The sequence below is a fragment of the Amblyomma mixtum genome, chromosome 2, assembly GCF_055824585.1.
Source record: "Amblyomma mixtum isolate Tamu chromosome 2, ASM5582458v1, whole genome shotgun sequence".
Taxonomy (NCBI): domain Eukaryota; kingdom Metazoa; phylum Arthropoda; class Arachnida; order Ixodida; family Ixodidae; genus Amblyomma; species Amblyomma mixtum.
Window position 1 is genome coordinate 256,272,470 of NC_143013.1, and position 25,439 is coordinate 256,297,908.

At 43.8% G+C, this 25,439-nt stretch overlaps 1 protein-coding gene across 4 annotated transcripts in view; it reads left to right on the forward strand.

The window, feature by feature from the left end:
* The first annotated feature begins 2,597 nt into the window (after positions 1 to 2,597).
* LOC149363620 (rab GTPase-binding effector protein 1-like) overlaps positions 2,598 to 25,439 on the forward strand; it is a 59,250-nt gene continuing 36,408 nt past the window's right edge. Inside the window, exons 1-6 of one of the 4 annotated variants that reach the window (XM_089573602.1) lie at positions 2,598 to 2,759; positions 10,607 to 10,717; positions 11,739 to 12,045; positions 14,206 to 14,245; positions 16,825 to 17,037; positions 24,953 to 25,088. In XM_089573602.1, coding sequence (XP_089429728.1) covers positions 2,711 to 2,759; positions 10,607 to 10,717; positions 11,739 to 12,045; positions 14,206 to 14,245; positions 16,825 to 17,037; positions 24,953 to 25,088 — 856 coding nt within the window. In that variant the 5' untranslated portion in view covers positions 2,598 to 2,710. Of the gene's footprint in view, positions 2,760 to 10,606; positions 10,718 to 11,738; positions 12,046 to 14,124; positions 14,246 to 16,824; positions 17,038 to 24,952; positions 25,089 to 25,439 lie in introns of all 4 variants that reach the window. The other 3 variants (XM_089573601.1, XM_089573603.1, XM_089573604.1) reach the window with 3 other exon arrangements.

Here is a 25,439-nt window from a genome sequence, read left to right on the forward strand (position 1 = left end):
TGGTGAGATAAGACTCCCGTATTTCTTATTTATTTTATTTAGTAATACTGTAAGCCTTCACAGGCTCATACAGGAGTGGGTACAAAATTATAATTGTAGACAATTTACAGTGCATATCTTAGAGAAAACAAAAACAGGATAACAAGGAACACTGAGCATTGTGCAGCTATTTCGGAAACACCTACGAGTACATTCACATGAAACACAGTACGTGAATTGGCGCTTTACAGCCACTAATCATAAATGCATTTGCTGACAATGTTGCAAGTTGCTGGTCAAAAAATATTTGCACCTTGGCAGCTATCGAGGTTACAGTACCACGTGGAAGCTTAATTATTCCATAATTCTAGGATGGACGGAAAGAAAAATAATTGAAAGTGTTACAGCGGGTGATAAATTACCTGATTGTCTTGTCATGGTTTGTTCTGGCGGAGTGCTGGTGTGGTTGTTTAAGGTATCGCGTTTGTTGATATTAATGCGGTCATGATAAAGAAGGTAAGGAAACTTTAAAGCAGCAGCTCGCCGGCTCTTCAAAGTTTGGATGTCTGCTCTGTTGCGTAGTGTGGTTGTGTTGACGTGCCGCGAATACTTTGAAAGAAAAAAAAAACCGATGGGCTTTGTTTTGGATGGATAAGGTACGCTTGATGTTGATTCCAGATGATACTGCCGTAATCAAGGGCTGGTCTTACGAGGGACTTGTATATCTTCTCTAGCTGTCATATGATACGAGCAGAAGTTTGATTCAAGAATGGTTATTTTCAGGTTCCTGAATTCGTGACCAGCAGTTTTAACATATCTGGATAAGGGGAGATTGGGAAGAGATTTAGCTTGTGCACGATGACTATTGAACCGTATGCGGAAGCGCGTCCCTGTTTGTCCGATACTTTGAAGGTGACACGTCGAACACTGATCAAGAGGCTGTCACAACTAAAGTTTCCCTCGATTTTGATCGAAAAATTGGAGGCTGTGCTGAAGGCGATGATTGATGCGCGCTCATTCGGGCGCAGACCTGACAACGAGGCTTCTAACATTCTGCGCAGCACAAATTGCGGACTGCAAAATTACCATTCTGCGCTTAATTTTGGACGAAGTTAAAATGTCGCGAATGTTTCTGTTCCGTCCGTACATGACCCGTGGTGGCTCAGTAAAAGTATATTTGCAGCGTTCCTTTAAGACGAGTACCTTATAGTGTCTTTCTAGAATGTGCGAGACATTTGGAACAGAGGCAGAGTGTTAGAATTAGATTCGTGCGGCTAGGTTTGTCGGTAGCATTGGGGCTCCCGAGACTCCCTTCGCTGTTCAGTCTGTCCGCTCTGTGTATGGCATCATCAATGATTTTTTTCGGGATGTTTTTATTGCAACAGTACGCCTTTTAGTTCTGTACAGTTAGAGATGAAGCCACCCTTCCTTGAGCAGATGCACTTAGCGGTGTGCTTGGCGCCGTTTTGCAGTGCCGCATATGACTGCTTTCAAAATGCAAGTAATGCTGAGTGTCCATGGGTTTCCGGTAGAGCTTGGTAATGAGCCGATTTTGCGAAATCGTGACTGTGACGTCCAGGAAATTTACTGTTGAGCGCGAGCAATGGCAGAAAAATTTGATGGACGGGTGAGCACTGCTAAATGCTCTAATAGAATTTAGAAGAGCTATTGCACCGTGTGGCCGAATTAAGAAAATACCGTCAATTAAACGTTTATAGTAAAGTGGTTTGTAATCAGATTCTGCAAGAAAGTCCTCCTCTAAGATAGCCGTGAAAATATTTGCATAATTACACCCTATTCTTGTTCCCATAAATATGCCGCTAATTTGTATGTAATGGGTATCGTCGAATTCGAAATTGTTAAGTGTTGGAGTCAGTGTGAGTAAAGACTTTAGCAACCTTTTTCTGACCTCTATAAACGCTCGTCTGGAATATGGTCCCCAGTCGAAGCGTCAGCAAACCCTCATGTTTAGGCGTGTGTCAGTCTACTTTATAAGTACACCACTTTTGGTTCATAGTGTCTTCCTTCCTCGCAACAGTTTATATATATATATATTGCACCGGACGCGTAATTCGGAGGTCGTGGATTCGGTTCTCACCGGCGGCATGTGGTAGTTTTTTTCTGCTTTTCTAATCAATTATCTTTAAGCGATAACATATTCAGTAATATTCTCTATTGATCAACAACACAAAATAAATAAATAAAAAACTACTCTGTGTTTCATGGTTTCTGTGGCTGTTGGCTTATCTCATATGTACTATAGCGAGCCCCTCATTCCCTTTCCGTTGTTGCTTGATGGATTTGAGTTTATTTTTTACGCAATGATTTTCCTGCACACGCACCATTCGCATCTGTTGACGCGCACCGCGTCGGAACCGAAACCGAAATCACTAGCTTCTTCATAAACAACTACTCTGAAATATTAGTTCAGATTGCACGCGCCATGTAAAATAAACAAGACAGCAAATGCACGGCTAGTTTACGAGCTGCTTAGCAAGCGGGACGAATCAATCAGCCAGCTCAGCTGACCGGAACTGAGCGTTGGCAGCCAGGTGGCGTTCAGAGCGTCGCCAGTTGCCTACTTAGAGCCCCGAGGGCGGCTTTATGCTTACTTTTTTTTTCTGTCACCCATTCAGGACTTCCGCTATGCGGAAAGAGCATCCCGAGATGATGAGGTTCCGAAATTTTGTGCTATGAAGTAATCGCCTTCCCGTGTCACAAGTGCACCACCATGGACGACAAAAGCATGGACCATCAATCTGAAAACGGAGACGCTGAAAGTGAGTCGCCTGTCTGCCCGCGAAGAGGTCTTTTCCCGAGAGCCTTAGGCTTAAACGGCATTTTGTTGACGACTGGCAGCCGTGCATGATTTGCCCCAAAGTCGAGACGAACGAAATTTATTGCAACCTGCGAATGTAGTGTGGTCTAGGAATCGCTGGGGCATTCGTGGCGATGCTGAACAGTCTCTGTCAACCGCGCTGATTGGGCGTGTTTCGTTTATTAGTGTTACGCGGTACGAGGGTTTTGATACTCGGTGCTAATGCAATGAATATGATCTGCAGCTGATCGAGATCACACGACTGAAATGCGCTGCTCTGGTTCAAACCGGAGAAGCTCTGGGCGTTGTCACGTCACATGAGCTGCTTTTGTTTTTTTCTTTATTTTCCCTGCTAGTAATGCAGGGAAGAAAAGCAAGTTCTGAGAAACTGTCGTGGCACTGTGGCTAAAAGGAACTTCTGGCATGTCGTTGACGTTCCGCTTTTTTCTTCTCCTCTATAATTTGCACCATTGTCCGCTGCCGTGGCGTTTTCGGTAATGTTTGGGTATTTGTCGCGTAACAATATGTCGGCAGAAGCTGACGCCTCGGCGTGCAACAAACATTTGGAATTTTCGCTGAGCCTTTACCGCAGGGAGCAATGTTTCAGCATTTCTGTATTCTCGTCTCGGAAGCTTGCATTTGTCATTGCACCTGCGACATGCATGCCAGCTGTGGCGAAAACATCCGTGTTTTTTTTTTTGCTTTGAGTAGCATCTGGTTTTCAAACAGTTTTGCACAGCCATGGATTTGTGTTTCACAGTTCACAGACGACGTGAGCCTTAGTGCGTGTATAAAGATCAATTCGAGCTTTGTCAAGCAGAAAGCTGTAGGTGAATTATACCTTGAAAATGTAATTTTTTGCATCTTTGGTGCATTCAGAAGTACTGTGTCATACTCTCACTTTGCTGACAAGTGCACTGAGTACAATAACGTAATGAGACTTGGCACACTAGAAAACCTGTTCTTGAAACCTGGCTCCATTGCACAGTCATCAGATCGGTCATCTAGAGCGCTCGCATGCTGCCTTATGCTGGTGTGAAGCAGCATAGACATGCAATTTGCCCTGGCATTTGCACTACACCATTTATAGAGCAGCTTCGTCAACATTTCACGTTGTTTGCTCCACAACACACAGCTCCACTGCTGTAGACACGCGTGATGATGATTGTACATTGTAAATGTCCCGAATCTCAAGAGCAAGGGAATGGCAAAACAGCGGTCTCTAACATAATGAATTTCCGGTTGTGTGCATTCAGGGTTCTGCCATCTAGGGAGAAAACAGTAATGCATTGGACAAAATGTAGCAAACACCTGCTTTGAAAGCTTTTGCCCAGATTCATCAAGATCAAGAGTGTAGTGAGAACAGCAGCACTGCAGGGGAAGGAATTGGAAGCAGAAGTACAAGAGAATTTACAGAACTTTTGAGTGACAGTGCAGAAAACACAGCTATGTGCAGTTACCGGAGTTGGTAATGATGCTGGTTCTCCAGAATAAACCAGTAGGATTTGATAGTATCAGCCTTTTGTAGTAACCCTAGTGACACTGCGTGCAGTAAAGTCTGTTTTAGAACATAATGATTAGCTACAGCAATTGTATGGCATTTTCAACTCTTGCAAATAGTGTCTTATTTTGCTTTGCTACTTGCAGGTTCTGGCAAACAGGGTATACGTGGAATATCGCCATTTAAACAAAGGCTTGGCAGATCTGATTGGTGAATAGGCTGCTTAAAGCGTGCTGAGCTTTGTTTGAGGACAAAATATGCAACGGGGTTGCCTTCCAATCACTATTATGAAGATGTAATTCTTTTTTGCTCAATACATGCAGTTAACATAGCGGCATGCATGTTATTGTGGCTATCATTGTGAAATGTTGTTTCATGCACCAGGAATGTATAACTGTATCTAACTGATTGCAGTGTTTGCTGGAAAGTCACCTGGTTATTGTGCACTGCAGTGGCTCTTGACTGATGGGAATAGTATTGCACTAAATTAGTGGCAATTACATTGCTGATGTTTTTGTTTGATCAGTTCGTCATGTCAAGCGGTGTCAGAATAAAATTCATTATTAGCAGTGCCATTGACATTTAGGTGAAAACGGAAAGTACAAGAACCAACTCTCAATAATTTGAAGTGAAAAGGAACTTTTAATTATGTAGTGTTTGGATTTAGGGTAGCCTTTCTAAATACTCTCAATGTTGACGAGACCAAGGCCATCAGTTTGAATAAAGTGAGTTGAAATTAATGAGCATCCATTGTAGGTACTTCATGATTCCTCTCTGAACAAGTTGTACTGGATTGAGCAGACGGTGGTAGGGACTTGAGGGGCTCATTATGACATGCATCTGAGAGAAGTCTCAAGAGTTGTATGGAATTTGGGTTTAGTGCGATTTCTCTGAAACATGCAAGCTCTTTGAGATTCTTGTGGCCAGTGTACACTATGGTAGCAAGAAAAAAAGGGCAAACAGCCAACATTGTGAAAATTTGGCTTTTGAGCAAAGGAAAGGCCCAGAAAGGGAGGAAGATGGGAGTGAAAGAAGAGAAAGAGGTGCAGTAATGGAGGGCTTGGGAATAATTCTGACCAGACCGCATGGGCAACATCACATGGGTAATGTGCACTGACATCACACAGCACATGGGTGCCTTTGTGTTTAGTCTCCAACAATGTCTTGTTTGTAAAAATGTGCCACAGAGACCGCTGAATAACTATATGCATGAGGAGGTTCAAAATCAACAGAAGATATGGTCAATACAGGGGCAAATGTCTGGATAAACATGTTGTTTTTGCACACACACATGTACTATCGCGCTCAATATGAGTTGCAACGCGCGGTCATCGACCGGCGCTCGTTCCATGGTGTGCCTCCTCCAAACAGTCGCTCGGAATTCTGGGAGGAACTTTTTCCTGAGCGGGGGTGCTGTTGTTTCCTGGAAAAGCAGTTTCCCCCAGAATTCCGAGCGACTGTTTGGAGGAGGCACACCACGGAACGAGCCCCGGTCGAATGACCGCGCGTTGCAACTCATATTGAGCGTGATAGTACACACACATGCACACACCTCAGCTTGTGTTACTGCTTACATATGGAGAAGAGGTATTTTCAATAGCTGTAAAAACAATGCAAGCTGGTGCATATCAGTATCCTAAGGTACTGTATTGACTACATGTAGGCACACCCCATAGTTTTATGTGCACGCAGTGCTGTGTCAACACAGGTTTCCTTAGAGTGGCATCAGTTGCCATTGCAATATAATGAGTCTAGAAAATAATAGTTATGTAGTATATGGTCTCATTATAAGTCCTAGTACACACTGTGTCAGTTACAGGAGCAGATTTGAGTATGCTTTGAATGTAGATGTTTATTGATGGGAGAAGAAAAAATGGTTTCTGAGAAATTGCGTATGACCAAGTGTCCAGATACACATTTCTAAACAGTTCATTGTTTGTGCATTTTTACTTGCGAAATAATTTTCTTAACAAATCACTTGCTTATGCCTACTGCATATTTTATTCTTTCTTCAGTGCATGTGAACATAAAAATTATTAATGGCTCGTTTTGAGCTTTGAATTTTGAGAATATGATAATAGAAAATGATGGGCTCTTGCTTCTGTGTTGTACATGTACTACTGCGCTCAATATGACTTGCAACGCATCTAGAGCGAACCAACTGAGGATTCCTTCTTATAGCGAAATATTACGGCCTAATACAGAGCAATCAAGTTGCACAAACATTCAGTGCACTTTGTTTTTGCATAAACGGCTCAGTGCAGAAATTTCCAGCAGCACCGGGCTGGCACTGCTTCAAGAACAGACTGCCTGCCACAGCAAGCTGTCGCCACTCATATTGAGCGCGATAGTGCATAAGGAACCCTTTATCAGAGCTCATCGTTGCCAGATTGAATCCTGGCTGCAATGGCTGCATTTTGATGGAGGCTAGACACAAATATCCGTGTGCTGTCTGATCTCGGTGCTGATTACAAAAGCCGCAGGTGGTCAGATTTAGTGTTGGAGCCCATAGAACTCTCACAGCTTTGGGACATTAAAGGACCTTGCATACCTAATTTTAGTGCCATGTTTTCTTCTTTCAAATTGTTTTTGTACATTAGAATATAGTTCACCACGTGGTATTTGCCTGCGTCTACTAAATAATTTACAATTACATTACTTCTCAGTGCTGCGTCAGTTTCGGTTTCATCAGCAGAGCGATAGCTGTGGCATATAAAAAGTGTTTAAGTCAAGTGAGGCACGAAAAAGCTTTCTCCACATTTAGGCCAGCTTGCTTCAATGCCTAGAATGACAAGTGATGCATCGGTGATTAATTAGATTTTTTTTTTTCATGCCTCTCATGGCGTAATCATTTCCAAAGCGTCATTCATAGCCATCGTTCCGTTCGTGAAACAGAAACAGCACAGAGAAGTTCAGTTATAAATTATTTAGTGTTAGTTGAATACCACACGGTGACTCATCTATTCTAATGTCTAACGAATCATTTGAAAAAAAAAAAAAAAAGAGAACATGCATCTAAAATGACGTGACTGCGCTCCTCTAAACGCTTTTCCTGCACTTGTATTGCGTTTTGCTTCTTTCAGCAGCATTTTCTTTGCATACATGTGAGAGCACATTTACATCAATGTGCTTTCCTTGTTACAATTTGGCCTTTCAAAGTGTCTCTCTCACTGTCTCTCGTATATTTTTTTTCCTCCTTTACTAAGGAAGGTGAATTTCAGTAGTTGCTGACCTAACGGACTTCTTGGTCCAGAACCACTTAGTTCTTACTGATTCTCTGCAGAGTCAGTTTCTTCAAGGGTCAGTCTACTGAATTTTATCGGCCATATTTTCTTTGCGGCAATTGATAGCTTTTTACCCAAATTACCGTTCAGCCAGGTGTGGTGCCAAGAAGTGCGGTAGAACATTTTAAGATGTTTTTTTATGTGGGAACACACACCTGTTGAGATAGTAGACTCATCTGGCAACCATGAAAATACAAATGTCTGCTTGTAAAACGGAAACGGAGACCATAGAGCACTTGGTTCTGAGGTGCGCAGAACTCCGCCCAGCCCTCCCAGAGGGGGCAGCAACGGCCATAGAGATAGCGCTGGGATTATTTGCTGGGGAGGACGGGCGAGTGGATGGGACAAGCGTGACATTGACGAAGGGGAGGTTGGAGGATTGGTGGCGGAAATCAAGGGAGGGGTGAATTTTGAGGGGAAAGGGATAGACAGATTAGACATTGTAAGAGCGAAAGGGAAAGAAAGGGAAAAGAAAAATAAATTAACAATGGGGGAAGTATAGGCTAGGTGGCGAAAGCTACCGCCTGGTACAAAGGGTAAAGCCATTATCATCCATCCATCCATAGCAATTTATAAAGTGCAGTTTTCAAGTGCTGAGATGATGAAAAGAAATCGGCACTGAAAGGACATTGGTTATGTGTTGCAATTATGTGAAGCCGTATTTTGTCATTAATAAAATGCAGTAACGCGAGCACCATGACCATGAGAGGGTGTGGCAATCAGTCTAATCCAAGACGAAGCGGCGGCGTGTCACACATGGTATCTTGTTTGACAGGCAGTATGTCAAGCTTGCAGAATCTTTGTGCGAAGTTGAAAAGAGAACATTGTCCGGGATGAACAAACAGAACTTTGACCCATATGAGTCAACTCGGGATAAACGTGGTCGCGACAGCCAAAGTGATGAGAGTACCGTATTTTCCGGTGTATAAGACGCGGCTTTTTTTCGAAAATCTTGCTGGTGTGTCCTATACAAGGGTGCGTCTTATATGAGAATTTTTCGTTTTTTTTTCCGAGTTCAGAAATTGTTCAGGTTCATGCTCAAGTTTTTTTTATCGAAAAAATATCACTACCAATGACGCGGTTGTAACACGGTTAATACTTCAATACGGGGACCGCCGTGCGCAACCGTTTTTAGGTGAACTTTATCATGAAACTGCGGGGATGACGACTTCTGGGATCACAGACACGCGACCATTTCGGAGGCCCCAAGCAAAAATTATGTAAAATTCCAAAAGATTACGACAATCGCGCTCCTCGCCATTGTCAAGACAAGCCAAGACAAGCCGGCGTTCTTTTTTAGCCACCCTTTGCAACTTTGTTTGCTCCGTGTACGTAGTGCGAAGAGAATGTTTCAGCTGCGTTGCCTCCAGAAATGGGCGATCTTTTTGATAGCCCATCCGAAGATGAACACTTCGAAGGTTTTAAGTAGAAATATGTTCTTATTGACATATGGAAGAGTTCTTTCGTTTCTTTTTTTTTTTTTTTGTAAGACGTGGGCGGGTATGGCGTGAGTGTTGCCTTTTTCGAACACTTAGCGTTCCTTAAGAATCTCTCAGAGGTGCGGTGAATTTCTTGATGGTCGCTCAAGCGTGTTTAATTAATTCTCACTAGCCTAACTGGGCAAATTTGGGTGCGTCTTATATACGGGTGCGTCTTATATACCAACTTTTTCAATGACAGCCTGCATAGATGGCAGGTGCGCACCGTCTTATACAAGGGTGCGTCTTATACACTGGAAAATACGGTAGTGACGATCTCGACGATTTCCGCTCCGCGGCGACAAACATGGCGGCGCCCTTCGAAGCCAGACCCCTCGCTTTGGACTGAATTCTTATTGTTGCTGCCTTTTTCAGTGCGTTCACTGGCCATAAATGGGGCACCGGTTCGCTTCGTCTCACCTCGCCTATAAGAAAACGTATAAGTGATAAATTTGCTTTATTTTCTAGGCTTCAGAGGAGAGTCTGTTTACAGTAATGGTTCTAGTCCTGACAACCAGATGGTGCCACTATATGCTGAGTTTATTTTTGCCTCTGTTAGCATACTCTGAACTAAAAGTGGAAATGCGCCTGCGTTTAGCGTACGTAAGCATACATACGCTTATGGTACGGAGACAGCACAAATTTATGCTCTTTTCTCACTGTATCTGTGTACGCCTCGAGCGGCGACGTGGTGTGCAAAAGCGAGAAACGGCAGCGGTGCGACAGACCTGCCTTGCTCGGGCGTCAACAGATAGTTTCTGCGGCAAGCGAATCCGCTTCGCTCACCGGGTTTTTGGACAAGTGTGAACGCGCCCTTATAGCAGCCATAGAGACTGAAGTGCCAATGTATGTGTAGCGGCGGCGTTGGTGAGGCCCTTCTTTTTTCAAAAAACTCAGAAAAAGCGAGCGGTACGCCTTCTACAGTTTACTAGAACTAAGACGTACGTTTCTGGGACATTAGTGCATACTGTGTGTAGTATGTTTCTACAAAAAAAGTCTGCTACCTGCTGCAACAAAAAGAACATTTGGGGTCGCCACCATGCATTTTTACGCGACTTTTAATGCCAAATTAAAATATAAATTCCTACTTAAACTGGGAGCAGTTCCCTCGTTATTGACATTATATAGTGCCAATTACTATAATATGCCATTATTTATACACTCATCTCCGTGAGTAGACTGACCCTTTAACATGGTCCCTGCAGCAACAGTTTTTGAGGCCCTAATCTCTTTGCACTGTGCAGTGCGACCCACCAGTGAGCCGCCTACGAACTCAACTTAATGGAAACGACGGATGACATTACCAACCTCGCATGTGTGTTTTTCGCAGGTTCTTTGAAAAAATCTTGGTTGTCTCATTGCTTAGCATAGCACCATTGAGTACTTGTTTTACACAGAAGGAATACACGCCACCCACCGATGACGCATGACGCAATGAAAATATGTGTCTGCAGTGTTCGAACGTAGTTAAATATTTTTGATTCCAGCCGCGGAGCATGAGCAATGTTTTGTACATGAAAATGGCACTTTTTTTTTCTTTCCCCAGATGCAGAAGAGGGGCCATTGCTGGTACAGCTGCGCAAGGAGAAGGCGTCTATGGAGGCAGAATTTGGTCAAAAAAGGGCACAGTTTAGAGAACTCTACCTGCAGAAAGAAGGTGCGTCCTAAAGAGAGACACTCTGTACAAAAATCTGCACGTGAGAGAACCTAAGGACAGCCTCCACTTGTGTTTTCTGTTTCGTCTCATCTATGAACCTTGCGTATGAATGTAATGAACTGCTGTGCAAACAGATCCTTGTAGAGCTCCCTCTGTGTTTCATATACCATTAAAGGGGATCTGGAAAGAACTCTCAGTAATTTTGTGGTATGCCTAGGACGCCGGTCCACAAATATCCTCCAGCAAGAATTTTCTTAATGCGTTTTGTGGAAGTTGAATTATGTGTAGTTAAAGATTGGATTTCCACGTTTTCCCGCCTTTCTTTCTCCTCTCGTCACCTTTGCACACTGAAATGTGGGCCCCTCCGCCAGCTGCCAACGCGCGCGGGTGTTCGCCGGGGGATGGAGCTGTGTCGTGGTAGAGCTCCCCTTGCTGTGGTCCCAACCCCGCAAACCTCAGTTGCACCTGCCCTGTCTGCGGCCTGTATATACGCAACAAGGATACATAACAATGCGCTTCTGGGCTGCCCTGATAGACCGATTGCATGCAACCTTCTGTTATGTGTGTGCAGGGTGCTATTCCGATTCGTAGCACCCAACCTCAGCACTGTTAGAGTGAAATGTGATTTTGTCTGATCTTTTCACGCCACATGGCAGGTGTGGCAGGTGGTGTGAAAATATGTGGAGAGCTGCGTTCAAATTTTGCATTGCTATCGTAATTGTCCGTCCATTTTTTTGTTTAGAATTTTATGATTGGTATACCTTCTGCTTGCTTGCCCATTTCTGATTTGCGCACTCGTAACTTCAAGGGAGCACCAGGTAGCATGATCGACCACATTGCTTACTAGACACGGGTATGGCAGTGCTTACTCTCTCGATGTCGTGTTTTGAAACAAACTTTTAAAAGCCACGTTTGGCACCATCCCAAAATATTCGAAGATCATTTAGGTTCTCCTGTTTGAAATTTAAAGGTGCATGTATGACGAGTGGCTTTTTGTGCTGCCGTGCTCTGTTCCGTGCAGAGCAACTCTTTGCAGAGCAGCAGCAGCGAGAGGCCCTGATGGAGGAGCTCCGAGCTCTGCAAGGGGAGCTCGACGAGGCACGCTCACTGCTGCTGGTGGCCCAGTGTGAGCAGGAGAACCAGCTCGAGTCTGAGCGGCGCAGGCACCGCGAGGAGATGGCCTCCCTGCAACACATCCTCAAGGAGAACGCCGAGGAGGCCTTGCGCAGCTCCAGAAGCTGCGAGAAGGAGCTGGTGCGGTACAAGAAGCACGCCGAGAGGCTCGAGCAGGAGCTGCACGAGCTCAAGGCACAGCAGGCCCAGGACAGGTGAGCTCTCTGCAAACGACTCTAATTTCTCAGCTCCCTTTCCTGAATTTGTGTTCTTGCATAGAAGGGTCATTTTGCACAGCTGTGCATCTTGCGGCTTTTTCTGTGACTGAACTTGGAGCCATGCCCCCTTGGAGCCATGCCCCCTTGGAGCCATGCCACCAGCCTTGCTTGAGTGCATTGGCAAAGTTGGGGCCATTGCTGTGGCAGCCGTTGGGGAATTGCACTTCTTTGTTCTCCACTGCTCGCTGCTTTTCATCTTCAGATTCTTTTTCCGAGAATTGCTACCACTGTGAATGGTAGCGCAGTATGCAGAGTTTGCAGAAACTGCGCGTCAAGGCGTGTTTTGTTTGCACCGATGAGGTCCAGCGCCGTGGCTGTTTTTAAAGGTTCCAGTCCACTCAGTGGCACCGGGACAATAAAATAGGTGGTGCTGTGACTTGAGTGAATGCTGCTTGTATTAGGACAATGATTTTCGGAGGTATATTATGGCCAGCACCCACCGATCGGCTTTAGCTGTAGAACGAGACACGGCAAAAGAAATTTGGGATGGGGGCAAACATTCTGTAAATCCTAAATTCCTGTGTCACAAAACTGCTGATTGCAGTGACAAGAGTTTGATGAATAGATCATTGCAACCCTCATTGCTTCTAAGTGATCACACAGTTGGCTTTCTATAAGTTCCATTATGAATGGTATTGTCCTGGCACCAGTGAGGTTGGAGCTGTACTACTGTTGCAGCTCATTTTATGCACCTGGAAGTAGAGAAGCACTTTAGTGCCTCTTTTTTAATTTTTTTTTTGCAGAAATAGTAGTATGGCTTGGTTTAGTTGAATGTCGTGGTTTTTTAAAAGCAAAATCGTAGAAGCAGTCATTTTTTAGAAATACATTGCTTGGCTGCTTCTGCAACAGTAACACTCACAATTATGCCAGACCTGGCTGTTGCCTTCCTCGTGCCTTGCTCTTGAAGCTTTCAAGCAGGCATCGACACAAGGAGCTGTCAAACTTTGTAAGCACCAGAGCATACTAACTGCCTGGTCTGTGTCGTATTTGATTGGTCTGAACAGGTAGGATTGCTGACTAAAAGAAGAGTGGTGCTGTCTATCCTTAGTTAATGCAGCTAAGCCTCTAAAGGAACTATCAGCATCTGTGAGCAATGGAGAGAATTGTATGTATTTTTTTTCCATTCATCAAGATGGTATGCCAGCTTTGTGACCCTTATCTTGTGTTTCAGCTACATATGTCTTCACAACTGTTGATATATATGTGCAGTATCGGTGTCCAACAAGAGCTGGCTTGAAAAACCTTGAAATTCAACAACTCATTCTTGACTACTTTTGGAGTGTTTTGGGTTAGTAACATTGACGCGCTTTCACATTCGTTTCTCGAAATGGCCAAAGCCTTCAGTCCTCTGTGCTGGCATTCCTGATATCCTGTATGTTGATTTGGGCATCCAGAATTGTGTTAATATTTTACTATATACATTTCGATTGAAGTCTGCGAGCCTAGCCTGTAAAGACCAGTTATATTTTTCAAATCATTAGTTCTGTCACCTTTTTATTTTTTTCATCAATAAAAACTGGCAGTAAGACTCGCTCTCATGCATTATAACACCAAAATGAAATAACTGAAATTTCTGGTTGCCCACTTAATTACACATGGTGGTAATGCGTTCAGTGCTTCTTTGAGAGTTCCTCCCCACCTGTAATGCCCCCTCGAATGTCTGTGGCTTGGAAACAAACAAAACCTGTTGACATCCCACTTTCTGCATGTGGAGAGGCTGGCAAATATCTCGTCCTTGTCAACATGTGTGGGTGTGTGTTTGGGTTTGTGTGTGCGTCTTTGGAATGCAGAAGAGGTTGGTGAGGGCTGCTTCTGACAGTATTTTTTTACTCTTTCCTTTTGTTCTCACTCCCACTCTTCCCTTCACCCATGCATCCGCTGTCTCTCTTCCCCTCTCTTGGGATTCTATCCCCCTTTCCCTTGTGGGTGTATGTCTTTCTCTGGCTGCACTTCCTTTCCGTCTTCCTTCTCTCCCGACCTGGTATTTCCCTCTCCCCTTCTTTCCCCCAAATGAAGGGAAGGCGTGCTGGCGGTGGTGACCAAGTCCCTAAAGCAGAAAGTGGGCAATCTCAGTCCTAACCCCTTTTCCTCTTCCAGCGACAACTCCGTCGAGAACCTCGAGGAGAGCATGCGCAAGGTGAGCAGCTTTTCTCTACTTTTGTCTCTTTTTTTTTGGGGGGGGGGGGGGGGGGAGATGTTGGGGAGGGATCTTTTGGCTGAATCGACAGAGCGGGAGGCAAATTGTAGTTGTCGTTGAACTGGTTTTCAGGCATTGTGTGCCAGAGATTGCTGCATCCTGTGTTTCTTTGCTGTTACTTCCTGGGCTGCTATCAGTTCAAATTTGGAGCTTCCCATTACAGTATTATTGGCTTCTACTGTGGTTGTTTGTACTGTGCTGTTGGCTGGTGCTTGTACCTTGTCCTGGCCACATGTTTTCGAATAAGTGTTAAAGCATGCATGTGCAGGTTTAGGTTTGCTGGAGCAGGCACTTACATTGAGTATAGCTAATCTTCAGAAGAGGTAGCCTGTCTCCACAACCATCATGTCCTTGGTGTACTGAATTGTCACAAGCTGAATGGTGTAGTGCTGCATTGGTTGTGGCTGAAATTGCTGTAAGAATTTTATGCACTTAGCTGTTATTTTACTCACTGCTGTCAAGTCAGCTGATTGAAGTGTAACGATTGCTGTACACACAATCATAGGCCATGGTGCCCTATTTACATGTTTTCACTTCATGTTTGCAGCTGTGGCTGGATGTAAGTGTGTTTGATGCTTTCTGCATCTTTTTCTTCCATGAAGTGGCTACATCATGTCATGACTGCTGCGCTCTTTGCCTTTTGGCAGTGTTTATTGGTTTTACTTCGTTAAAGCGTACAAATGTTGGCAAGCCCTTTTTGGAGACTTTTTTTTATACTTGCTCCTTCCTCCGTGTCATGCTCCTGCGTATGGCGGTTAAGAGGGGGGTGGGGCTGTTGGAAGGGCACTGACCATTCTGTGTGCAAAAAGAGTGTTGAGAGGAGAGGGAAAGGCGTGAAAGTACTGTAATTCAAATTTTGTCTAGATAACTCTGCTCCGAACAAATGCATTAAAAAAAATTCTTGCTGGAGGATATTTGTCTGGATGGGCACTGCTGAGAGTGATGCACAGTGCTTTGATTTATGCTCTTAGCTTTTACTCTTGTGTGTTGAGCTCAGTTGTCATTACGCTTTGGTGTAGCTTTCAATTCTGCATTTTGAATGAGAATGCTACGTCGGTTGGCTACTCAGGTGGTTGGTGAGCACGGAGGGCCTCTTTGACCTGTTCTAGGCATTTTCTGATGTTGCCTGTGATCCAAAATTTGGCTGAATTTTTTGTTAAAGTTTTTAGTGATCTTTTTTTTGAATAGGCTAACTTTTTGTCATGAAGCCATAGAGTAAGAATTCTCATTGTCCCAGTGCTTTTTTTTTTCCTTTGTATTATACCTTTCGTGCACCATTTTTTCTTTTTCCCGCACGATAGGTTATGTGTTGTAAAGTAACTATCGAGGGACAAACTGGTTCTGGCATTACTTTACAAGCATTTTGAAGTCCAGTGCAGCAGTATGATTGTGAGCTGCATTTGTTGCAGGATTAAAAGCACTTGGTGATGGGTATCTTTATTTTTTTTAATAGTATTCATTGTTTTTTTCCTTTCCAAGGAAAATAGTGCCTCTTTTTCCTTCCAAACCTGTCATCAGCTCTGTTTGACTGCAGTCAGTGGGACACATAATCTTGAGGACTTTGCTGTTGTGCTGTATCTTCATCAGGCATGCGAGGTTTCCTTTTAAGGTGTTGCGTTGCAACTCCCGTTTCGCATTCCTGCGAAAGTTAAGATGGATATCTGAACCTCCTACGATTTGTTCATTAAGGGGACCTGATGGAAACTCCACCGGTTTTTCGTTCTTTGCAAAACCGAATAGCAGGGTCCTTTCCTGACTCTGTACGCTTGTTTGGCAGCAGAATATGCTTTCCTTGCTGAGAAATTTGGAGCTTTTCTCACTACTTTGCTCAATTCAGGCTCGTGATTTTGGGGATGACTTCAAGTGTCTTATGTTTGTGCAGTGTTTGCATTTTCCATTTATTAGTTTCTGTTCTTGGCTTTGTTATACAATTAAAGTGCACTAGGAAAAGTGATACAGAAGTGGCCTTATAATCGGGAACTTAATTCTTTTTTTCTATGTTCTCTGTTTTGTGCCACAAAAGGTCACGTCCGACATCACCGCCGTGAACATGTGGAAATGGCCGAGGACGGCGATAAGAGTCTTTCATTTTCTTTCATTTTACGCTCCTTTTGTAATAGCTTGTTGGGGCTCTCGCCCTACCATAAGCTTGCCGTCCCGATTAGCTCAATTGGTAGAGCGACTGCTCCGGTGAAGCGGTGGTCCCGGGTTAGAATTCCGGACCAGGACGAATTCTTCTTTAACTACGAAGTTTCTAAGAAAGCTGTATAGCTTTCCTTTGTAGCCGTATGGCTGCGCTCGGGTGGATGCCAATGAGTAATTACTCCCTTATTAGCTTGTTGGGGAGACACATTCTTATTGCAGGCAGTCTCTTTATCATAATAAAAGTGACAGCGTATCGATCCAGGCCAAATCCAGTTTGTCCTTGGGGTCCCATTAGGACTTGCTCCGCTGTTGGCACCGCATGTTGCTTGAGGTGCGCTGCCGTCTTCTCTAAGAGGGCCCCTCTTCTCGACCAGGCGCAAGAGGACGCAGAGATGCTGCGTTCTCTGGTGGTGCCCCTGGAAGAGGAGATCAAGGCCCTCAAGGACAAGCTGCGGTCGACAGACGAGCAACTGCACGTGTACGAGGCGGCCTTCACTGGACTCGTCCACGGCCTCGGCTCTGGAACCTTGAGCGACGCAGTGCGGGGCAGCTCTCCGGCCGAAGTCCTCTCGCATCTCGATGACAAGGTTTCGGAGCTTTTTCATAAACAGGCCTACCAGAGGTCTCACCCCCCCACTGTGAAATGGCATTGTCACTTGGCAAGGTCACGTGACTTGTTGTCTTGGTCGCATGACTGATAAGCTAGTCACATTAATTTCTTCCACATCCCCCTAGGAAATAGCTGACAATAACTGAAATAGCTTCTTTCCTTCAGAGGATGTTGAAGTTTGTTGAAGAGCAGTCCTTGGTCATTTTTTTTGTTCTGCCTTTGCACCTTACCTTCACTAAAGCTGCATTTCTTGCACTTTTTTGGAGTCATCATCTGGAGTGGTGTCATCTTTGCCAGTTTCCTTGAAGGAGGGTTTAATTAAAAGGGCCTCGCAACGCATTTTCGGTACTTTGTTTTGCCTGGTGGTTGCGTAGAATGAGTTATAGCCATGCTATTAGTATTGGTCGTACCATGTACATTCCGGTTTTTAATATTTTAGTAAGCCCACAAACAAATTCGTGGCCCTACAGGGGCATCTGTAGCATGCAGATGTTGGGGATTTGCGACACTGTGGCCGTGTCCGGGGAAAAGGGGATCCTGGTGCTTCCTGTAGACGGCACCTCCGGCATAACCTAATCAAGGGAAATTGGCAGTCTCCTTTTCCTATCCCTTTCTCACAACTCTCCTGTCTCCTTCTCTCTTCTTGGATTTATCCTTCTTTCAGGTGGCGAGGGTTAACCTTGTGTGGCTAACCACTCTGCATTATGCTGTATTTGGTTATAGTTAGTGTACAACTGGTGTGGGCAGGGATTCTTCAATGTTCCTGTCCCGTTCCCTTGTTGGGCTCTATGGTGGGCGGTTGGCACCGTGGCCGAACAACATATCTATTTAATGGCTTCTCATTCTTTAAAAACCAATCCCCCCGACAAAAGGAGGCGAATTGAAGTCTCTGCATATTTCCTGCAAAGAAAAAAAAAAATTCTGCCAAATATCACGTAATTCATTCTGAAGTCCAAGAACAACCAGCCTAAATATTGTCCCCATTCCTAGTGTCAAAATGTCTCTCAGATACCCTAGGCTTGTGGTACAAAGTGAGCAAAGTAGCCGCTGGAGACCTACTACTAGAACTTGACGATGAAACACAGTATTCAAAGCTCTCGAACATTGTCCATTGGTGAAGTCCCTGTAACTGTCAGTGCACATCGAACATTAAATACCGTCCGCGGTAAAATCTCACTCAGACTTCTCCACATTACCGAAAAAGAAATGCTGGATGATCTCGCTGACAACGAAATTCTTGCAAAGCACCTCATCCTGACATTCTGTGCATGCTCATTGCTGGAAACAATACATACCGACCATACATACCGAACCCCCCACAGATGCTTCAGCTGTCAAAGATACGGCCATGGGTTGAACAGTTGCTACGGTCACAACCTGTGGGGAATGTGCTATGAAAGATCGTGCAGCTGAGAACTGCTGCAGTGCTGTTCCACTGTGCCAACTGTAAAATAGAGCACCCTGCTTACTCCAGGTCTTGTCCAAGATGGAAAGAGGAAAAAGAAATCTTAACACTGAAAAGAAAATATAACATTCAGAGAAGCCAGAAAAAAGTTGGAACTTTCAAATCCTTTTGAATTTACTGCTAGGACAAATTTCATGGATGTGGTGCGCAGGGGTGGAGCACCACACCTGCCTTGGGCCACTGCCCAGGCGGTGGTATAACTCTCTTGAGCGAGGACCCCAGTAACAGGACCCTCAAAACCGGAAACGTAGGTTTAATTGCACCCCCGAAACTTATTCAACATGGCGTTCCTAATTAGTTGGAACTGTCTAGGTTTTTGAAAAAGCTACAGTGTGACAGATCTTTTACAACTCTTTCCCCTGTGGCTTTATGCCTACAGGAAACTAACCTAGGTTCTAAACACAAACATTTTTAAAAAGTATGAAGTCTTTCGGTGTGACCGAGAGCAAGCGAGTAGGCGTTGCAACCGGTGAAATCAAGTTAAAAACCAAATATGGAGCTGTCGCAGTCACTGTTGTCTATTTTAAAACTCTCAATATGTTCCATATATCTAGAGCCACACCTAAGTTACTCTTTACTACTTAGAAACTCTTATAGAACAGCTACCAGAGTTGTATCTGTTGGAGATTTTAATGCCCACTCCTCTTTCTGGGGAAGTGAAGAAACTAACACTAGAGGTTGCATTTTAGAAGATTTTATTCAGTGCAGCAATGTGTGCCTACTTAATTCAGGAAAGCCCACGTCCTGCTCCTCAAGCACTGGAAAAATGAGCTGTTTAGATTTATCGTTTAGTTCATCTGTTTGTACTGATCTTAAATGGGATGCCGAGGATAACCTGAATGGAAGTGATTATTTTCCAATCATTATTAAACTGTCGTCGTCTCCACCAATCCTTGCCGTTGGAAGTTACACATGGCTGACTGGGCCCTGTGTTGTAAAAATTAGTCTGGAGAAACTGTTTTCTCCAGATGTTCACAACCTGTATAATAACTGCTACACATCTACCTGGCGTAGTGCGACTAAATCATAAGGTGTGGCATTCACAAGAGTACAAAGACTGGAAAAGGAAACAAAATAAAGCCTGGGGAATTTTTCGCAGGTACCCAACACATGAAAAAGTAATAAATTTCAAAAAGGCAAGAGGGAAAGCAAGGCAGATCCATCGAAGTGCTGAAAAAACGTTGTGTGCAAAATTGTATATCATCTATAAACAGTTCAATCACATTTAAGAAAGTGTGGGAGCAAGTCCATAAAATAAATGGCAGATACTCCTCCTTCACAATCCCCTTTTCTCACTGCCCCAGGTGCACAAACAAGTTAAAGAACAGACAGACATTCTAGCGGAACATTTTTCTACAATTTCCAGTTCCGCATATTAGTCATTTTTAAAGTACAGAAACACAGCCGAGAAAGAGACCTCCAACAAGCGGCGGTTTGCACAAGCCATATAACAACTTAATTACACTGGAGGAAAGCCCTAAAGTACTATCAGCTGGTAAAAAGGCAGCACCCGGCCCTGATGAAATACATTACGAGATGTTGGCACACTTTTCCGAAGCTTCAGTAGAAGCACTTTTACAATTCAGCAAAATATGTAAACTAGGAAAAGTACCAGAGGCTTGGAAAACAGCAGCTATTGTGCAGTTCCTGAAGCCTGGAAAGCCACCAGCCTCTGCTGGGAGCTACAGACCCACAGCACTCACAAGTTCTCTCCAAATCTTTCGAAACTGTATTAAATGTTAGGTTAATGTTTATCCTCTAATCCCGTGAACTTCTTGACATCCACCAATGTGGATTTAAAAAAGGATGTTCAACAACTGATCATCTCGTCCGTCTTGAATACTCTACGAGAAGTATTCATAATGAACACAAGCAACACTGCCTGGCAGTATTTTTCGACATTTTTTTTTTTAGGATGCTCAACTGCTTGAGATTTCTCGTCCGTTCATTTCAAGTACACCTTGGTTCAACACTTTCCAAAAAATTTGTTCAAGAGAATGGCGTACCACAGGGGTACATTTTAAGTACTGTGCAGTGATGTTCTCACGTCATGTCCACGACCTTCAAATTGCATGCACATCATCCAGCTTATTAACCTGTGAAAGACAGATACAACTCGTTATACACACTGGCGATTTGGGCAGACTGAAAGGGGTTTAAGTTCTCTCCACAAAAAACAGTAGGAGTCTTTTTCTCTCTCAGAAGAGGCTTGCGGAATGACCCCCCCACCCTACACCTGAATGAAGCAATGAAACATAACATAACATAGGCATAACATTCGATAAAGACTCATTCCTGCCACACATTAACACATTGAAAAAAGAAAGCCTCTCAATCTCTAAACATACTCAAAGTGCTCTCAAGGAAGCATTTGGGCTCTGATAGAACTTGTCTGCTGCACATATATCGTAGCAAGACCATCGTACCTTAAAAAATTGGACCCAGTACACAACTCAGGCCTATGCCTGTGTCTGATGTGGCACATACAGGACATCTCCCATAGTGAGCCTCTCTGGAGAAACAAATGAGCCCTCACCAGAAATCAGAGCAGCTTGTGCTGCATATGTCTTTAAAGTGGGATCTCTGGTAAAACACCTCTATCTAGTTGTAATGAAATGTCCTTCTAGAATAATATTCACCAACAAACCTCAAGCAACTCGACCATTGGTCTTTATTTCAAAGAGATGTGCCAGAACCTCAATATACAGGACACATTGCCTGATTACCCAAAGACAGAATTCACTACCTCCATGGTACAGTTTTCCTGAAGTTTGTGACTTCACTCTGACAGAGTTCCGTAAAAAATGAACTCCGCAGCAACATGTCATACAAGAATTCTTTGCACTCCAAGAAAAATACAGTAGGTTTACGGAATTTTATACTGACAGTTCAAAAACAGATGTTTACGTAGAATGCGCAGTGGTTTGAGGAAGTTGGAAAGGAACACTAAGACCTGCACAGTGTGCATTCATTTTCACTGCCGAATGTTATGCCATTTGTGTAGCTGTAAAAAAAATAGTAAACAAGAACCTCTTGAACAGTATTATTTAGACTCCCTAAGCATACTTGGTGACATCATACACAACATAGTAATAGCCACAGCTCAAGGACAAGACATAAAACTCTGCTGGGCTGAAGCTCTTGTTAAGGAAATAAAGTAAATATGCCCTTTAAAGATTTCGTGAACTTAATACAACATAAATTAACAGAAAAATGGTAGTCATCTTGGAACAACGAGGTAAATAACAAGCTACACTTGTTAAAGCTGGTTTTAGGTGAATGGAAGTCGTGTGTGCACCAGGAACATTTTCAATGAAGGGATTTTCTGCAGTCTCCGAATAGGCCACACACACCTTACGCAGAATTTCCTGCTAACTAAACAAGACAAACCTGTTTGCGAAGAATGTGGAGATGAATTAACGGTTAACCACATCTTATTCTCTTGTGTGAAACTGGAAAAACTAAGAAAAAAGTACTTCATTCAATTTCATAACGAATATATTCCGTTTCATCGAACACTCCTTTTAGGAGATAATGCAATCGTTGACATGTCTTGCATTTTTAGCTTTTTAAGATAAGCAGTAGTTCTCGAGACTAAATTCTGACCGGCTGCTTTGCTGGTATTTTGGTAGACCTCAGCCACTTTCTCATTCTTGAGAAGGCTGAGCTCTTTATTTGGTTCCTTGGAAGCCTCGACATCGTTGCCCAGCCAAGGATAGATGCTGAGGTTACCCAACCTTCTTTTAAGCTTTTACTAGTAGCCATTTATAAAATTTCTTTTCTGTGTCATCACCAGGTAGTACTAACATCTTAGGCCCTCTACACCACCGATAATTTTTCACATCTCTATACAATTCAGCGAAAAACTTTTCATATATACCTTGTGCTTGGCGCATGATGGCCTCGGTTCCTATGTGCCATAGAACGCACAACACAACACAAATGCACGGCGCCGACGGTGTCGCCACACAGTGGCAGTTTCTAGCACTGGATATGGGATCATCGGGTGGGAGCTTGATGATTGGACGAACAGTAAATATACTACAAACTGTGTTAATAAGTGAAGATATGTTCTATCATGTTTTCACGTTTTATATTACATCAACAAAAGGAACACTTTTGCCTTACGTAAAAGCACTGCAAAGCCAGCAAAACAAAAAGAGCACCACCAGTGGCTCTGGCTATGTTTTGCATCGAAGGACTTTGCACCTCTCTGTACACATCTATGAAACAAGAAACAGCACTTAAGGTTATACTCTCTATGTATCTGAGAATGGCTTGGCGGAATCGACCTGATCGAGCAGTGTAAACGGTGACTGTATCGGTACACACTATGCTAAAAAGTATCTCGTGCAGGTTGTCACTCCGTCGCAGTATCTTGCGCTTGAGTTCGGATAAGTCGGGGAAGGCCATTGGTCAGTGTTCTCTTCTCCTCCACCGATGTGACTGTGAAGCTTCACTGGGCCAGCTGGGCATTCACGTGGTTGTAACCATGGAAACGACACTGCCAGCCTTGGCAAGAAGGGGTTAGAGGGAACAGCAACTACGGTGTGCAAACTTCCGCGACGTGCTCAGATAGGCTGTTTTGATTGGTCCGACCCAATGTCGTCGTTGGGAAAGGGAAATGGGAATGGGAAGCACCGCGAAAATAGAGTTGAGGGCAGCACTTTGTTTGCTTGTATTTTGAAATTTGTTTATCGAATAACTCTTGTTCCTATGCAGCGAGTCCTGTAATTCTTTTTGACTCAGCATCTGTGTTGCATAATCACCTGAAGTATAGGTGGCATCCCTTCAAGCAGTGTTTCAGAGCCCTTTAAGGACAAAGGCTAACTCAGGTCAAAAAAAAAAAAAAAATTTAAGGTTCTTTTCGTACTTAATTGTGTGGGGTTAGATGCTGCACAAATGGTAGAATTTCTTTCCTTACCCTGCTGCTCGAAGCTCAGGCACTTCTGATTTTAAATTGCTGGCTGCGCACTGTTCCCAAAGAGGCACCAATTGAAAATTTGTTGGCGGAAGATACTTTTGAAAGAGAAGTGTGCCTGGATGCTCAGGCTCAGGACAGTGGCAAAGCTGATGTGAATTGAGGATCAAAGGCGAAGCAGTGAAGATTGGTTTGCAAGCTCCGTTTTCTAAAACACTTTTTTAATTCCTTTTTTTTTAAATTTTCAAAATTTGATTTGAATTGGCTTGCAGTGCAAGTACAGTGGTGAGCAGCCTTGTCTAGAGCGCTTGAGCAGTGCGCACTTGGTAACAAAAACCCAAATTAGAGAGCAGCCCCTCATTACAGGGCAAAGTTTTCGTGCCTGCTTTGTTTACGAGGCTATCTGGCGCTACTTCAGTGCAAGCGTTGCACCTGGACCCTAGAGGCTGCCACAAAATCTGGATTTGTTTGCAAGGAAGTGCACCGCCCGAGCGCTCTAGACAAGGCTGCTCACCACTGTACTATTGCTTTTTGCAAAAGATCAAATTTCGTATGTTTTGAAATTCGATCTTTTCATTACATTTGTCAAAATCTACCACCACCTTCATTTTTTGGTTTGTAGCATTCTTTGTTGATGAATAGTGCAAATTTGGAAGTACTGAAGTGCTTAGTAGTGAGCACCATCTTGCAGAAAGTACCCGGCTGCCTGGTTGTGTTGAAAGATTGTAACAGGCATCCATTTTTTTCAACAAATATTATGAGTGTCCTACTGTAGAATTTATTTCCCTTGATAACTCTGTTTGAACTGCTATTTTAGATTGTCTTATCTAATGGTACTCTATATACTTGCGTAATGAACCCAGCCAGCCAGCCAGCTTTTAATAGCGCATCCCCCCAAGCAATTTGGCGAGCTCGAGATAGGGAGTGAAAATGTCTAACCCCTCACCAGAGCTAACGCTTAACTATTTGCACTGCACACACTGCAACGGTCCTGCAAGCTTTTTAACCTCTCTTAAAAAGACACGCACCTAACCTTCAGGGCTGGTGTTTAGCATATTCACTTTATCGCACCACGAATGGCCAGTGCTGCTGGCTATCACAAAATTCCGCTGCGATCCGGCGAACGTCTTTTAAAATGAACGATTCTAAACACCAGCAATCTGAATGCGTCTGACCGCTTGCTTTTATTGATGATGGATGGGTGGACGGATGAACGGATGGGCGAGCGAGCACGCAGGTTGGTGGGTGAGCAAACATATGAAAAGACATTTCGGCTCCTCCAGAATAATCAGTTCTTCTTTTCCCATGTAATGAACTTTACTCCTGAATTGATGTCGATTTCTTTGGGGGAAAAAAAAAAAGTGGGTTCATGACGCGAGTATGTCCGCTAGTTACAATAGTTGGCAGCCCGATGTTTGTGAGCCTGAAAGCACTCCCCCCCCCCAAAAAAAAAAAAAAAAGATCCCAGCAGTGCATGTCTCATAATGTTGTTCTTCTGTGCTGCAGTTGAACAGCTTGTGCAAGGGGCTTCAGGCTGAGAAGGCGTCCCGAAGTGATCTGGAAATGTACGTGGCTGTGCTGAACACCCAGAAAACAGTCATGCAGGAAGACATGGATCAGCTGCGGAAACAGTTCCAGGAGGGTGAGCTGTGATGCACACTTATTCCATCTTCCCCCCCCCCCATTCCTGACTGACCAGTATACTGTAATGATCACAAAGTTGAAGGCGGCTTGGGAATTGGAGCAGTTCTGAGTTACCCATGTAATGAGACAGAGAGGAACTGTTACGAGTTCCTCACTGTTTGCAGTTCTATAAGCTTCCAGCTTTTGCCGTTGTATTTTATTGCACAGTTTAACAGAAAATTTCTTTTGAGATTACCAAATTTTTCTCTGAAAACAATCAACCTTTTTGACAAATTTATCGATACTAAGTTAGAAAAAAACAAGCAGAAGCTGATGCCGGTGCCTTGGCTTTGAATGAACAGCAAGTGAA